The sequence below is a fragment of the Peromyscus californicus genome, unplaced genomic scaffold (assembly GCF_007827085.1).
Source record: "Peromyscus californicus insignis strain IS unplaced genomic scaffold, ASM782708v3 Scaffold_8__1_contigs__length_139910024, whole genome shotgun sequence".
In the NCBI taxonomy this organism is placed as follows: domain Eukaryota; kingdom Metazoa; phylum Chordata; class Mammalia; order Rodentia; family Cricetidae; genus Peromyscus; species Peromyscus californicus.
Genome location: NW_026294606.1, coordinates 129,183,253 through 129,200,453, shown reverse-complemented (window position 1 = coordinate 129,200,453; position 17,201 = coordinate 129,183,253). Strand labels below are relative to the sequence as shown.

The window sequence follows — 17,201 nt, the reverse complement described above, 5'->3', positions numbered from 1 at the left end:
ATCAGATTCTGCCTGGACATGGTATAGCAGTTACCCAGAGCGGCAAGGGAAATGCACTTTGGGATCAGGACAGGCATAGTGATCCAATGTGCAGAGGAAACTCAACTCTGCCCAGACTTCAGACTGCAGAGCAGAGGAAATGCTGCTTTAGACAGAAAGTCGGAGCTGTGATGGGCACACCACTTCATGTTTGCCTTAAGATTTTTCCCTGCTATACTAAAGAAAATAGTTTTAGTGTGTTTGTGTTTGGGCTTGATGACCACCCTGTTAAAACCATCAGCATTGGACTTGGGAGGTGGCCTCAGTAAAGTACTCGATGCTCATCCGTGAAGACCTGAGTTTGCATCCTCAGGACCCGTGTTTAAATTTCAGCATGGCAGTATGCTCCTGTTTGGGCAGCAAAGGCTGACGGGTCCCTGACGCTCCCTGGCCAGCCAGCCTAGCCGAACTGGTGAACTCCCAGTTCAGGAGCAACCCTGTCTCAAAAAGTGAGGTAGAAAAGTGATTGAGGAAGACACTCAGAATTTCCTCCTGACTTGCCCATGCCTGTGCACACACATGCACATTCCCACCTGCACACACAGAAAAACACATATTCACAAACACAACGCTCACAAAAAAACGCGCAGAGACATATGTCTTCAGTTTAAAGACAGCTATTTCTCCTTCCCTTTTCTTTCACACTGTAGTAGACTTGTGTGAACACACAGTCACACACACAGACAGACACACAGACACACACAGGCACACAGAGTCTGCAGGCGCACATAGGGCTTCAGCTGAGTTGTTTATATCATGTCTGCTCCGAACAAGTCCTTGAAAGCGTTAGCGGCCAAGCCCTGGCGTCTACACGATGTACCCAATGGACTGGTAGTGTTTTGAAAGCTAGCCTTTACTTAGTAAAAGGAGCCAGCATTGGAATTGCTTCCTCTCTTACTGATGACACCACAGCTAGGAGTCCTGTCTCCTTTTGCTCCATGAAATTTTAATGAAAAACTGGAATTCCTTTTCAGTTCTCAACCTTGGCACCCTGGGCATCCGGGGCCAGTTATTGCTGCAGACCTGTGCCTCCGCAGGGTGTCTGGCAGCATCCCTGACTAGGCAACTGTCACTTCTCCACTTGTGACAACCAAATATGCCTCTGGTTGCTGAAAAACACCCCCTGGTTTGGAAAAACCCAGAAGGATAGTTCTAGTTTCTGGTATCGACCCCAGTTTGATTTGTATAAGGCATTATGTTTCATTGGGGCAGAATTGGAAGGGTCGTCATTTGTCTAATGCGGGCATGGATGGCTCCTCCAGGGAATTAGGACTCCCTTGCTCCTTCATTTCCAGTCCTTCCCATGCAGGGCCCCTGCTTCCTGTTTCCTCAGGTGACCATCGTGGAGAAGGCTGACAGCTGCAGTGTGCTCCCCAGCCCCCTCTCCATCAGCACCAGGAACAGAATGACCTTCCTGTTTGCCAACTTGAAAGACAGAGACTTCCTGGTGCAGAGGATCTCAGATTTCCTGCAGCAAACGACTTCTCGAATCTACTCAGACAGAGAGTTCTCGGGAAGCTGCAACAGTTCTGATGATGAGGTTGGTAGGAGACGCCTGAGCGTAGTGGGGTACTCCTGTGCTCAGGCCTGGAGTGTGCACCTCCTTGTCCAACTTGTCCAGCTTGTCAGATTTAACAGCTGTGCTAAGCCCCCTGCCCCAGTACCAGTACAATATTTCAGCAAGATTGTCTTGCTATAAGGAATTGGTATTTGATTATAGCTCTAAAAAAAAAACTTCAAGATGGTCCAGCATCCCTTATGGCTTCACACATAAGAGGCAAGTACTCTGCTACAGAGCTACGAGCCCAGCCTTCACTAGGTTCTCCAGGCTGGCCTTGAACTCACTTCATAGCCCATGTACGCCTCGACCCTTGACTGGGGTCACAGACTTACACCCCCAGGCCCAGTTTAAGCCTCTTTTCTTTACATTGGAGTTGTCCTTAAGTGATTTGACCTGATTGCGTGGAAAGTGACTTTTTCTATTTGGTGACATCAGTGGGAAGAACACAGAAGTCTCTAAGTGAAGTCAGACCTGAAATATAGCTTCAGTATGGTGATGTTTCTGTGATGAAATACACATTAGGCCACCATCCAGGGAAGCTGGAACCCTGAGAAGACAGGCACCTAGCTAGAGCGATGGAGGAAGTTTCTGTTAGCTAACCCATATTTTAAAGATGGTGAGGTTGCACGTACCGTCCTTGTCCCTGCCGCCTGGCCACTTTTGTAGCATTTTTGAGATGCCAGAAACTAGACAGTAGGAGAACAAGCAGTCTCCAAAGCTTTTGCTTCCTCTGTGTCATGCTTCACAAAGAGGCAAATCGGTGAAACAGAAAACCAACCACTTTTGTTGAAATAATGCAAGGGAAATACTTTATTGTAATAATTCGTTACTTGACAATGGTACTCTGGTTTCTCTGCAGATAATATAAATCTTTGCACATTTTTTTTTCTTTTGTTTCATTTTTTGAGAAAGTATCTCATGTATATGAGCCTGGTCTGGAACTTGCTGTGAGGCTGAAGATGGCCTTGAACTTTCAATTCTGGCTTAGAGTCATGTGGCACCACACCCAGTTCATGTGTTGCTGGGATCAAATCCAGAGCATTGTGTATAGTAAGCAAACACTCTATACCAGCTGAGCTACATGCCTGGTCCTGAGAAATCTATTTTGAACACTGAAGTACTGTTGATTATGACTTTTGCCCCAATATAACTCCTGAAAAAGTATTGACATGTTGGCATTTCCCGTTTCTTCACGTAGCAAGAAGCATATGGGAAAACATAACCTAGCTATTAATATCTGTACAGAAGACACAAAGGAGTCAATAGTGCTTCCAGGCCCATCCACGTGTCCCTCTCCATTGACAGGTGTACTCTCGGCCCAGCAGCCTCGTTTCCTCCAGTCCCCAGAGAAGCACTAGCTCCGACCCTGATGGAGAGCGCTCCTTTAACCTCAATGGCAACAGCGTCCCCACAGCCACACAGACCCTCATGACCATGTACCGGCGGCGATCTCCAGAAGAATTCAACCCAAAATTGGTAGGTACCTCTTGCATTTCACCAAAACTTGCTGTATTGAAACAAAACCATTAAAACATTTTAAGATTCATATCTGGAATTTGTACACATGTGCGCATTAATGCATGTGTGTGCACAGACCCCTTGGAGCTGGAGCTCCAGGCGATTTCGAGATTCCTGACTTATGGGAATGCCGGGGTCTGAATTCTGATTGTATACTCTTTACCACTGAGCCATCTCTCTAGTCCCCATGTAGATATTTTTAATGGAATTAAACTAATTAACATCTACAGAAGTGGCCAAAAATGTCTGTAGAAATGTCTCTAACATATTTTTCCCACAAACTAGTAAAGCAGTATCTATCTAACTATGTTGTTAGATAACAGAGTGATTTACTGGAGCATCGAGAGTCACAACACCAGTCTGACTACTTTTCTTTGTCTTTGGTCTTGTTTTAACTACTGTGTAAGCCAAACAACAAATAAGCACATGCTTGCTCAGAGCAGGTTTAAAAGTCACCAGTTCACATTCACATAAAACCACAGGTATGATTAGCATTCTACTGGCCCATTAAGGAGGACCCTGATACTGAATAGAAAGCTTGGTGACGGAACAGGCTATGATTGATGGATAAAATTAGGAAAGAACTCTTTTTTTTTTTTTTTTGGTTTTTCGAGACAGGGTTTCTCTGTGTAGCTTTGCGCCTCTCCTGGAACTCACTTGGTAGCCCAGGCTGGCCTCGAACTCACAGAGATCCGCCTGGCTCTGCCTCCCGAGTGCTGGGATTAAAGGCGTGCGCCACCACCGCCTGGCAGGAAAGAACTCTTAACATCTGAGTTCTACATTCTCCGGAGTTCTGTCAGTTCAACAGGGATTGCATTCCAATCTGTCATGACAGTCCTCAGCACTTCCCCCCAGAGCCTTCTGGGACATCAGTCATGTTCCATTATGTTTTTCAGGCCAAAGAGTTTTTGAAAGAGCAAGCCTGGAAGATTCACTTTGCTGAGTATGGGCAGGGGATCTGCATGTACCGCACAGAGAAGACTCGGGAGCTGGTGCTGAAGGGGATCCCAGAGAGCATGCGTGGAGAGCTCTGGCTGCTGCTTTCAGGTAGGGGGGGCTAAGAGCAGCACTGCTGGGTGACTGGGGCCTCCTCCCAACCTCTACCGAGGCATCCCAAGTCCTTTGAGATAAGAGACCCCAAATCAAAGCTGGATCTGGTTTCCTCACCGGGTACTGAAGTCTGCCGTAGTAACTGTTCGCTCACGGGGTACCCAAGGCCAGTAGTTCCTGCTGTCCAATCCCCTCACCTCACCCGTTTCTCCAGTGAGACTGTTTAGGGGGAGGAAACAGAATCTGAAGTAGGAATGTGACACTTTGTGAGTTGAAATGCTCCTTCTCCTGCAGTGGACCCTGTTGTGTGGACTTTTCCTGGGGAGATGTGGGCATATGTCTACTCACCCCAACTAGGGCACCCATGGATGACTAAAGAAAGAATTCGCTGAGGTCTAGTTAGTGAGCCAGTGAGCGTAATTAGGCTGACCTATCAGAGTGTGGATGAGAGGGTACTTACAGGAGGACGGGCCACCTGCTGGCATGGAAACCACTGAGAAAGGTCTCCAGAAATGATTGGTGGCTGCTTGCATTACACTCTGTCCTCAAGGAATGCTTTCCAAGACCCCTCAGTCACACACAGCAGTCTTTGATCCTGTATGTGCTATAGATTTTCCTATACACACGTGCATATTTGTGATAAAGGCTAACTTACTAACGAGGCAGGGTAAAATATTAATAAACAACAATAAAACAAAGCCACTGTAACAATAGTCTACATTAAAAGTCATCTAAAATTGTGAACCAATTTTCTGTAATTTTTTTCCACTCAATATTTTTATTTTAATATTTTAGTCTTTCAGGATAAGCTACCACTGTTTTCTGCCATCTGGAAACATCTAGTGCACCTCAAAAATCTTTGTACCCCAACCACAGAACATACCTTTGGCCATCACTGACCTTCCCTTGAATCATAGATCAGTTGCTTTAGCTGATGAAGATGGGAAATGTCACCACTCTAACTAGGTCCATGAGAATATTTTTATTTGAACCTAGAGATGGCCCTATCCAAGTACCATTATTAAATCTTTTTACTCCAAAAAAAAATAATATTGAAACTTAAAAATAAAGTGACTGGTCTTACAAGAAAGCCTTGCAAACACTTGTGGATCTTTCTAAAAGTAGATATAAATGGAAAATTGCCTATCACGGGATATATCTCAGAAATAAGAGGATCAAATCCTAAAAATAAAATAAAGATAAAAATGGTTTTATCTATTTTGTGTAAACTTGATTTTTTGTTTTTTCCCTATTTCCTTAAGTAGACCAGACACAGGTCCTCATTTAGAAGTTAAATGTGAGCTGGGCATGGGGTGGATGTTTGCAATCCTAAGACTGTGGAGGCTGAGGCAGGACAATCTCTTCAAGTTCAAGGCCAGCCTGGGATCCATAGTTAGTCCATCACCAACCTGGGTTACTTAAGAAGACGTTATTTCAGAAAAAGCAAAAGGAAGCTCGGGTTGGAGCATGGCACTCTCTAATCACGTGTCAGAGAAGACCATCATCTTGTAGAGTTCTCTTACCCAGCCTGGTCACCTTGACAATCAGATTCAGAGCACTGACAGAATACGGGAAAAGTTCCTTTCTCTCCCTCTCCTTCAATTAGAACTTATTTATAGCTACATTTTAGATTCAGATGAATTCACCATGAAGCCAGTCTACAGCAGCAGCACATAACCCACTCACAGAGACAGACTCAGGTAGAGGGTTCCAGTCAGTGTTTTGTCTAACAGAGGGGCTGTATGTGACCAAAAGGTGGCATGTCTGCACAGCACCCTTTGCTGTGTATATGTCCATACGCTGATGAGTGGGGTACACACGGGAGCCAGCCTGCCCGTAAAGGTCGTCCATCCTCTGACCGGGAAGCCCATGTTCGGACCTGTTCCTTCCAATGCCCCTTAAGGCTGCTGCTTGTGCTCTGGACCTAATGAAGTCACATTCAGTCTGTCCCCAGGGAGAGCAGAGCCAATGTCAGGATGCTGCCAACCAGCCGGCCATTGTCAGGCACTGGGACAGGGCCAACCATTGGTTTGGTGACAGTGTTTTCTAAAATGAAATGTACATGTTTACTTTGTCATTCTCTGTGTACTTTACTGTTTGTTTTAAATTAAACCTCTTTTGAGCTATAACATAAGATTTGCTAAAGTGCACACAACCTAGTGCTCTGGAATATCCATAAACTCATGTCCTGGTCAGCACAGTTGATTTTAGACCATTGTCACCGTTCTCAAAAGAAATAACCCATACTCGTTTGCCAGTCAGTCTTCACGTCCTGCAGCCATGGGAGAGAGTGGTCACCTACAATCTGCCGCTGTAGATTGCCTGCTGTGGACACTCAGTGTTTCCTGACTGACTTCCACCTAGGATGGCATTTGCAGAGTTCAAGCACGTTGCAGCCTGTATCAACATTTCACTCCTTATTAGAGCCCAGCGCTGCACTTCACACGTTTGTCACTTGACCGCCAGTTTAGGCTCTGCTGGGAGGGTTGGCATGACTTTTGGAGACTTTTGTGAGTGAGTGAGTGAGTGAGTGTGTGTGTGTGTGTGTGTGTGTGTGTGTGTGTGTGTGTGTGTGTGTGTAGAATTTCTGGCCCTTCTGATGACTCCATGCTTTACCTTTTAAGCAACCCCTAGGATTTTGGCTGGTGCAGCTCATCTTTAAACGTCCACCCCCCCCACCCCCCACCCCCCCACCCGTGAAGCTTGAGGTTCCAGTCTCTCCACATCCCCCTTGTCATTCACTGATGTCTGTTATTGCTCACCCAGTGGGTGTCAGTGCTTTCTAACCTAGGACTTGAGTTTAAGGGAAGTTGAGTGTTTGTTTGTTTGTTTGTTTGTTTGAGACACAGTCTCTCTGTGTAGCCCTGGCTGTCCTGGAACTCACTCTGTAGCCCAGGCTGAGCTCGAACTCACAGAGATCCACCTGCTTCTGTCTCCCAAGTGCTGGGATTAAAGGCGTGCACCACGGCCCGGCTTGGGGAAGTTGTTTATGTTGGTTTGATTTGGTCATTTTTTAACTGCATATAATATTTTAATTCATTCTTTGAGTATTTCGTACATGATTATAATGTATTTTGATCATTTCACCCTTACACCCCCTCCAACTCTTTCTGGACCTACTGGCATTCCACAGCTTCCAAATTTCTGTTCTTCGTCCCTTCCTTTGTAAAACCGACTGAATCCAGTTAATGTTGCCCATATGCCTATGGGTGTAGGCCATACATTGTGTGTAGTCAGCCTACCAGAGGCCACACCCCTGAAGAAACCTGACTCTTCCTTCTCCAGCAGCCATTAATTGTCAGCTAGGGGCGTGGCCTTGTGAGCTTCTGCCCTGTGACTCCAGCAGACACTATTGGAGAGCAGTCCTTGCCAACCTTGACAGTCGTTCCATCCTGTGTTCTGTGTTGTCCCCTGAGCCTTGGGGGAGGGGTGAAGGGACAGGTCACACACCCCATTTGGAGCTGAGCATTCCACAGTCGCTTATTCTCCACAGTTTGACCAGTTCTCTAGTTGTGGTTTTAATTAATTTCCTCAATCATCTATTGGCTGTTTATATAGTTTTTCTGTAGAAATATCTATTGAAGTTCTTTGCTCACTTTAAATTATGTAATATTTCAATTACCAAGTTATGAGTTTTTTAATTGGTTTTGGATACAAATCTCTTATGCGAGTTTTCAAACAATTCCATTCTGTTGCCTGTGTTTTCATTCTCTGAATGCTTTGAAGCACCATTTTTAAGATTTTGAGGGAGTATGATTTTTCTTTTGTCACTGTACTTTTAAGGCATGAGAACTTAGACCAGTGGTTCTCAACCTGTGGGTCATGACCCATGGTGTTGAACCACCCTTTCATTGGGGTCACCCAAGACCATCACAAAACACAGATATTTACATTACAATTCATAACAGTAGCAAAATTACAGTTAAGAAGTAGCGCCGGGCAGTGGTGGCGCACGCCTTTAATCCCAGCACTCTGGAGGCAGAGCCAGGCGGATCTCTGTGAGTTCGAGGCCAGCCTGGTCTCCAAAGCGAGTTCCAGGAAAGGCGCAAAGCTACACAGAGAAACCCTGTCTCGAAAAACCAAAAAAAAAAAAAAGAAGAAGTAGCAATGAAAATAATCTTGTGGTTGGGGGTCACTACAACATGAGGAGCTGTATTAAAGGTTTGCAGCCCTAGGAAAGCTGAGAACCACTGGCTTGGACCTGTGTTTTCTAATGAGACTCGAGATTTAGATCACTGATCCAACTGAGTTACTTTCTGTGTGGTAGAAGGAATGGCCTAACTTCATCCTTTCCATATGAATGTCGTGATGTCCTGGAATCATTTGTTGAAAAGACTGCTTCCCGGAATTGAGTTGTCTTAACACCTCAAAAAGGACCACAAATATGGGGATTTATGTCTAGACTTCAAGTTTTAATCCATTGGTTTATATGTCTGTCTAAGCCAGTATCACACAGCCTCCATTACTGTAACTTGGTAGTAAGTTGTGAGGCAAAGGAATATGAACCCTTCAATAATTGTTTTTTCTTTCAAGATTGTTTTGGCCATTTAGGGTCACTTACATTTCCAAAGAGTTTAGGGTCAAGCTAATCAGTCTCTACAGAAAGGACTCCTGTGATTTTGATGGTGTTGTGTTAAGTCTGTAGGTGAGTTGGGGGTGGGTTTTTCCTATCTTAGCAGTTCCAGTCTATGGACAGAGGAGCTCTTTCTGTTTATTTGGGTCTTTGTTCATTTCTTTGAGCTGCTTGTAGCTTATGCTAAGTCTGACAGTTACTTCTGAATATTTCAGTTTTTGATCTCATTATAAATGGATTTGTTTTGTTTGACAGTTGTTCTTTGCTAGCATATATACATGGAGTTTATTTTTGTGTATTTATCCTGTATCCTGCATCTTTAATATATTCATTTTTCACTACTAATGATTAGTGGGAGGGTACCTTCTCATGTACCTGTTGCCCAGTGGTATGCCTCTTTTCATGTCTGTTTCTTTGCCTACTTTTAATTGGACTTTTGCTGATTTGTTAGTATTTTGCACTTTTTTGCTATTTTTATATGAATTTCTTACATATTTAAAAATGACTAGTATTAGCATTATTTATGTTTTAGCATGTCTCTGTGTGTGTATTTTCCATTTGTGTAGGTGTTCTTGGAGACCAGTACAGGGCATTAAGTCCTCTGAAGTAAGAGGTACAGACACTTGGGAACTGCCTGACTTGGTTACCAGAAACTGAACTCAGGCCCTCTGCAAGAGCCATCTCTCCAGCCCCTATTTGTTTTATTTTATTTATTATTAGAATGTGTATATGGTGTATGTGTGTGTGTATGTGTGTGTGTGTACCACAGTGCACATGTGGAGGTCAGAAAACAAAGTATTTTGTGTTGATCCTCTCCACTCTGGATCCAGAGATGAAACTCAGTTGATCAGGCTTGCATGGGGAGTGCTTTTACTGAGACACCCAAATTCCTTGTATAGTTTTACATTCTGGATAATTACTCTTTATCGGATACATGGTTTATTTGTGTTTTCTTCTGTCCTGTCTGTTTCCTTTGCACTCTGTTGATTGCTCTCTGTTATGAGCCAAGCTTTTGAACTTAGGTGACCTTACCGGTTTCTGCTTTTGCTGCCTGTGCCCTGTGGGTGTGGTTGATATCATATCCCAAACCGAACTGCTCTGTCAAGAGTGTCCCCCCTCTTTTCCTCGGGCAGCTTTTTGGCTTTCTGGCTTATGCTCTAGTCCTCCATCCGTGCTGTTGGTTGGGAATGTAGTGTGAGGTCAGGGTGCAGTCCATTCTCTGCATGTGGGTTCTCCGTTTTCCCAATGGTAATGTAAATTCCTGGTGATATTAGCTTTAGATATGTGCATACCCGGGGTTTTTCTGTCTTCAAGAATCTTAACATGAGTATCTCACATCAGCTCCATTCTGCAACCCCATCCCTATCACCCAGAAGCCCCCCATCAGTGGTAGGGACGCATCGTTACTGGAGGACCCTCAGCCTCACCCTGCCTGCTGCCTTACAGAGCCCTTAACCCTTCCAAGGCTTCCTTCTACACCCCTGCCCCCCCACCCCCCGTCACTGTTGCTGTGTTCTGTAAGAAACGGGCCTAAAAGGCATTCCTGAGAGGCATTCCTCCTTCTCAAGTGAAATTTTAACAAAATTTCTCATAAATTAAAAGCAAAAAGAGCAACTAAGAGTGAGAACAACTTAGCCTGGCTTATTCTGTCTGACTTCCCAAGTCTGCCCCCAAGCAGCCCTTGGCTCTGTCTGTGTAAGCTTGGAAAGCAGTTTTGTGGACCTCTAGCTCATGCTGGAAGGTGGAGTGGCCATGTTGCCGTGGGGCTGAGAGAGGGAAGGAGGCCATGGATAAATTACCAGTCTAGATGTAAGTGAAAACAGTCTCCAGGGTGATTTTCTTTTTTTCAATTTCCTTTGATGGATGGGCAAGCAGAGTTTCAGCCGGGCGGGGCTCTACAGCTGGGACAGCAGGACTTCAGCTTTGTTGATGTCCTATTTGTTGTGTGCTTCCCAGGGGCCATCAACGAAAAGGCCACACACCCCGGGTACTATGAGGACCTAGTGGAGAAGTCTATGGGGAAATACAATCTTGCCACCGAGGAGATTGAGAGAGACTTACACCGCTCCCTTCCAGAACACCCCGCTTTCCAGAACGAAATGGGCATCGCAGCTCTGAGAAGAGTCTTAACGGCTTACGCTTTTCGCAATCCCAACATAGGGTATTGCCAGGTAATTGCCACGAGTTTATGTTTGGGGAGGGCTCTAAGTGTCCTCCAGTCCTGAAAGAGGCACATTCAGATGAGACTCAGCACCAGATCTACCTGCCAGGAGTTTAATTAGAGCAAGCAAGGAAGCCGGAGCTGGCCCAGCCAAGCAGCAATGGCCCCAAACCCAGGAGGCAGCAGCTTGTCTCGCCCTCACGCCTGCCTCACGTGGTCACTTATAGGGGATGCTTTTTCTCAAAACACTGTTTCGCACAGATTTTGGTCTGTTGCACATAGACACGTACGAAGCAAGAATATGTATGTGGGGGTTTAAGAAACCCAAAGTTTGCTTGGGGAAATGGCAACAGCGCTCTACGCCTCTCCTGGAGGAGTCTGAGCTAGCCAGGCTGCTCCACTGTCAGCCATTGATCCTTACATCGGTTTGGGGGACTCTGAGCTAACCCACCACGGTTCATCATGTCCATTCTTTCGGGCCTAGTTGGTCAGTCCCCTGCAGAGCTGACCTCCTGCCTAACATTTATACTGACAAAGTAAACATTTCCTTGGTTTTGTTTGCCAGCAGATAATGGTCAGGAAAGCTCTATCTAGGCTAGTGGGAGTCATTGCAGCAGGGTGCCCCAATCTTGGCACTATGGACATTGTGGGTTAGAGTGATGTCCGAGAAACTCAAAGTGATAGAACTGATGTTTTAAAGATTTTGTTAATAGATCTGTTTAGGAGACATTAAATCACACAAATAGAATTTGGCTAAGGGGGCGCTGTCCCCTAAGTACCTCAGAGGTAAGTAGTATGCTAACCACACCTTTAGAGATAAGCTAAATTTATGATACTAAGATGTGAATATCTGTTCACCAGGACTGACCAGCCATCAGGCCCTTCCCCCAAAGAACACACCTCTGACAGACAGCTCAAGGGGGCAACACAGGGTCACAGCCAGTGTTAAGTCCTGGCCTGCCATAAGCCCCCAGTTTTCTTCTTGAGAAAAGCTAGATGGGCAGATGACCCCGGGTAAGCACTATTTAAAAAGAGCATCACTGGTGTACTTCAAAAATAACTGTGATGCTGGCCATGCTAAGTCTCTGTCTGCCCAATGGCCAGACTCACAAGTCCTGTCTCTGTTTAAATTGTTCCAAGTGGAACTGCAGCTCAGACTTGAAGGAGACTTAAGGATGACAGTGTGTATGAAATGCATCACCCCGAGGTGCACATAAGTTAGTAAAACCTCCAACTAGGTGTGTGTGAAATGCATCACCCTGAGGTGCATACATATTAGTAAAACCTCCAACCGGAGGCCAAATCCTTTTTGGGTGTTAACCCCAGTTCACCGTGCACACATTACTAAAATGCTTTTCCATCATCTGTAGGTGTGCGGAGTGATTTCTCACAGGAGTGTATTATTTCTATAGAAAGAGAGTTCTTCGTCCTGGGTGCTACCTAGTGCTGCATTTCATGTTCAGCAACATCTCCGACTCCTATCTCTAGGCAGCAGTATAAACCCTGACTCTGAAAATCAAAATCCCCTCTAGATGTTGGCGAGGTCTCCCAAGGAGCACCATCACCTTCATAGACAACGACTGTCCTGAGAAGGGAGTCATCAGCAGCATTTCTTTTCTGGTCCTTGTCCAGCTGAGTGACTAGTGAGGGTCTTCTGATCACTCCCTGACCCACGTGCCATAGCCTCCTGTGGGCAGAGTACCCGGCTCCATGGCACTCTTGTTAAGATTGCCTTTCTGCTCCTACTACATCTTCTTAAGCCATGACTGCTGCTCAAGCCACTGAACACACACTAGGGCTTTTCACACACTAGGGCTATGTTTTAACACAGGCTGAAGTAAATGTTTTAGTGTCTTGTACCGATACCTTGAGCATAAGTGACAGGAAGCGCTCCAAGATAAGGTGATCCTAGACGCAAAGACCACATTATCAGTGGGTCTTCCTGGACCACCTGTGGAAAAGCTGAAGGAGACTTAACTCTTAGACACACTCATCTTTCTCCTACATGTGGACATATACACACATGCTTCTTTTCTCTCTCACACACATACACACATACACCTGTTTACACACCTGTTTCCCTATACCACATTATTTATCTTTTTGACAGCACTGAATGTATCTCCAAACTGATTCATTAACTTTATAGTGTTGTTTTGTTCTCTCTGGTGGCGGCATTCAAGGCTAGTGAGCTTGTCCCCCAGCCCCCCTGCTCTCACGCCTCATACAGAACCCATGAGAATGACAGCCATGGAGCTCTGTCTTGCCTGAATGGCTAAGGAGCTGACCTTAACTGAGACATGGACCAGAACCCGCAGGCTAATTCTCATGTGGAATTTTAATAACCACTTCCCTTGAAACACCAAGGCTTGCAAGAAAGAACCTTTTCAGTCAAACACCTTTTAGGGGATTTATATTGCACAAGTCTGATGAATTGGTACTGGTTTCTGGAAGATCAAAAGAAACTCAGGAACTGCTTGGCTTCTGACAGAATAGAATTCATTTTTATCTTTTGATCTTCATTTTTTAATTAAGGAACACTTATCATTGAGCTGCTTAGCAGTTATGGGCTTTCTGATAATATCTTTTAATAAAATGTGGTTACTTTAGATTTTAAATCTACTTTATTCATCTTTAGCATCTTTTCCTAGATGGAAATGAGGGGGAGGGCGCCAACTCTGAAAGGTTTCCTTGTTCTCTGCGGACAGCCTGGAGCCCTGTGTACTTGGTTATAGGAACTGTTTATGGGAGTTTAAAGGGAAATATTTACCTCCACTGAGTTAAGGATTAAGAATACTGAAAGGATTTAGCAGGCTGAAAGCTTTGTCAAACAGGCCTGAGGCAGAGGCTCTGTGTAAGGGCTTGCCTGTGCATGCTTGAGTCAGGTAAACAACAGTGCCAGTGAAGAAAGGCCCTGAACAATTCCTGAAAAGGACTAACAACTTGGCTTTCCATTCTAAAGGGTCATAAGCTAACAACGCAGAAGAATACTCACCAAGCTTTGGTGGCCTTGAAATCCTAAGCTTGTTTGTCTGGCTTTTCTTGGGCGTTTATTGGCATCTGCAAGAATGGCTAATTTTTCATTCTTTCTTTAGTCAATGTTGTGAGTGAACTGTATCAAAAACATAGACAAGCACCGTGTGTCTTTCCATAAGGCCAGAATCTCATGAATAACAACAAATTCACAAGGTGCTGGGGATTCCGTGGCAGCAGTTTACCGGCTACTTCCACCTTCTTGGCATTCTGGCCCAGCTTAATACAAGTTTTTAATTCCAGTCTTGATTACTACTATTAACTCTCATGTCGAACATCATACAGTCTGTCTGCCCCTCTGTCTGTCTATCTGTCTTATGGAATGGATCCAGAGGGTTAGAGAGGCTGTGCAAGAGTCTTGGGTTTCAGACACAGGCTGACATAAAGGTAAACAGAGCCTGTGTTGACAAGGGACCTGGTCTGACTTGAGGAGGGAGCTGAAGTGGTAGCATCAGTGCCGAGGCTCGTAGGTTTGACAAAGCTGTAGAGCTCAGTCCAGCTGCAGAGGCGAGCAGGCAGGCCTACACGAGAGCAAGAAACCCCAGACGGATGGGTGGAGGCCCGGACAAGTCGGCCTTGTCAACGGTGGGAACTCAGCCACTCAGATAACCCTGGGACAGTCCAAGTCCTCCGCCTGTTTGTCCTGCGTGCACTCGCTAGGTATCAGAAAACAAGCTGGTGGCAGCTGTTCCCATTGCAGCCCTGGGTGTCCTTCTCTTTGGGATCCAGGTGAGAATGTTCCACCCTCCCTTCAGTCTGGCATATCCAGCAAGGTCTTGGGCCTGAATTTTCTGATTTTGATACCTTCGTGTGCCCACACAGTCTCAGTTCAGCCCAATAACTTTATAGAGTGTCACTTATATACTTGCAGGAATAGATCTTTTTGTTTTGTTTTGTTGTTTTGTTGTATTTTTAGTCTGTGCTGTGTGGGTGGCACCAGACAGATGGTGGTGTTTGTAGATTCAGCCGGGTGCACAATCAGCCTTCATCCTCAAAATGGAGTCAGAAGCTGCTTGTCAAATGGCGTGTCCTGAAGTACTGCTGGCTTCCAGTTGGGAGTGACTTAGAGTGGGCATCGCCCCTCACCACTTACCAAGATTGCTTCTCTGTCAAATACGTTTGCTGTGTGCAGACTGTGTTTGATGGTGTCCTCTTTCCTTCCATCAGGCCATGAACATTGTCACCTCTGTACTGCTTCTCTATGCCAAAGAGGAGGAGGCGTTCTGGCTGCTCGTAGCCTTGTGTGAGCGGATGCTTCCCGATTACTACAACACCAGGGTCGTAGGTACGTGTGGTTGTGGCTAAACACCTTAGCCTGTCTCCGTGGGAAAAGGATCATAGAGTCATGAGTTCTCATCAGCTGTGACAAATGCCGGGCCAGAAATCAGTGTGAGAGAGGAAGGGCTTGTTGTGGCTCCGAATCTGCCCGTACGGTGGGTCCACCAACAGGGAAGTCACGGCAGAGGGAACCCAAGGCAGCTGGTCACACTGGGTCCCAGTCAGGAAACAAGTGAATATCAGCACTCAGTCTGCTTTCTCCTTTTTTATTTAGTCTAGGACCCCAGCCCTTGGGACAGTGACACCCACATTCAGGGTGGCCCCTCGAGCCCTAGTTAAATTTCTCCAGTAACACCTTCCTGGGAATGCTGGGTGATTCTAAATCCAGTAAAAAAGACCATCACATGTGTGATACCAGCTTAAAATGTCAGCAAGCTGGTGGTAAATGTGTATAGCTAGAATCTCAAAAGAAAAAAAAAAAAGCTTTGAAAAGCAATCCATGCCTTGGGACCCCACAGCTAAAGAGTCATTAGATAAATAAGGGCATAAAGCAGGTATGATGGTCAATCTTAGTGTCAGTTTGTCATAACCCAGAATCGCCGGGGATGAGAGTCTCAATGAGGCACTGTCTAGATCCAGGGAGCCTGTGGGATGTCTGTGGAGGACTGTCCTGGCTGCCTTAACTGATGTGAGAAGACCCAGCACCATTCCCTGTTTTGGGGCCCTGGATTGTGTAAGCATAGAGAAAGCTAGCTGGGCATGAAGTATGAATGTGTGCCCATTTCTCTCTGCTCTTGCCCGTGGGTGTGAACAGCTGCCCAGGTTCATGCTGCCTTGAGTTCCCTGCGGTCATGGACTTTATGCTGGAACTGTGAGATAAATTACACCCTTTCTGCCCTGAGTTGCTTTCGTCAGGGCATTTTGTCATAGCAACAGAAATGGAGGTGGACCACAGCCCGTCCATTTGATTCGGTCCTCCAGGGAGGTGCAGGGCTAACCGATCATGTTGTGTCACCCACTCAGGTGCCCTGGTGGACCAGGGAGTCTTCGAGGAGCTGGCACGAGACTACGTCCCACAGCTGTACGACTGCATGCAGGACCTGGGTGTGATTTCTACCATCTCCCTCTCGTGGTTCCTCACACTCTTCCTCAGTGTGATGCCGTTTGAGAGTGCAGTGGTGGTCGTGGACTGTTTCTTCTATGAAGGAATCAAAGTGATATTCCAGTTGGCCCTCGCTGTACTGGATGCCAACGTGGATAAACTGTTAAACTGCAAGGACGATGGAGAGGCCATGACTGTTTTGGGGAGGTACTGTGCTGTGTCTGGCTTTGGGGCCACCTCATGATTTTGACTTCATTGACCAAAAGACCTATTTTTCTCTGTGGCCAGGGCACATTCATATTCTTTTCATTTTTAAGGTTTATTTATTTTCCGGATGTGTATGATATTTATGTGCATATATATGCAGGTAGATGCACCTGTGCTCCTATGCAGAGGACACTGGGTATCTTTGTCCATCACCCTCCACCATCCTCTTGAGGCAGGGTCACTCCCTAAGCCTAGGACTCATGTTTCCTCGGCTAGCTTGGAAGCCAGTGAACAGAGGTCTCCCTCTCTTCCCGCTTTGCCTCCCTTAGAGCTGGAGTTACAGTGTGCTTGGATACGTGGCTTCTGTGAGTGCTGAGATCCAGCCCTCAAGGTTGTACAGCAAGTGCTCTTAACCCCTTAGCCATCCCCCCAGCACAACGGTCTTTTTCTTTAAAGATAAAGGCAGTTTCTTTCTGATTTTAAGAAGATCTTAGTAAGGTCTGATGTTGCACACTGTAATCCCAGCTGTTCAGAAGACTGAGGCAGGGGAATCATATATTAAAGCCAGCCTGGCCAACTTAGTGAGAACCTATCTTGAAATTAAAGGTAAAAGGGGGGCTGGGGCCATCAAGTTGCTCAGGATGCATAGCTTGCTAGGTTCAATCCCCAGAACTTCCAA

The 17,201-nt window shown here is 45.8% G+C and overlaps 1 protein-coding gene across 2 annotated transcripts in view; it reads left to right on the top strand.

Annotated features, from left to right (window-relative positions):
- Positions 1–17,201, top strand: part of Tbc1d9 (TBC1 domain family member 9) — a 105,915-nt gene that overhangs the window by 70,909 nt on the left and 17,805 nt on the right. For both annotated transcript variants that reach the window (XM_052729613.1, XM_052729614.1), the window contains 6 exons: positions 1,373–1,579; positions 2,906–3,076; positions 4,015–4,165; positions 10,698–10,912; positions 15,103–15,220; positions 16,237–16,522. In XM_052729613.1, the coding sequence (XP_052585573.1) occupies positions 1,373–1,579; positions 2,906–3,076; positions 4,015–4,165; positions 10,698–10,912; positions 15,103–15,220; positions 16,237–16,522 (1,148 nt within the window). The remainder of the gene's footprint in view (positions 1–1,372; positions 1,580–2,905; positions 3,077–4,014; positions 4,166–10,697; positions 10,913–15,102; positions 15,221–16,236; positions 16,523–17,201) is intronic.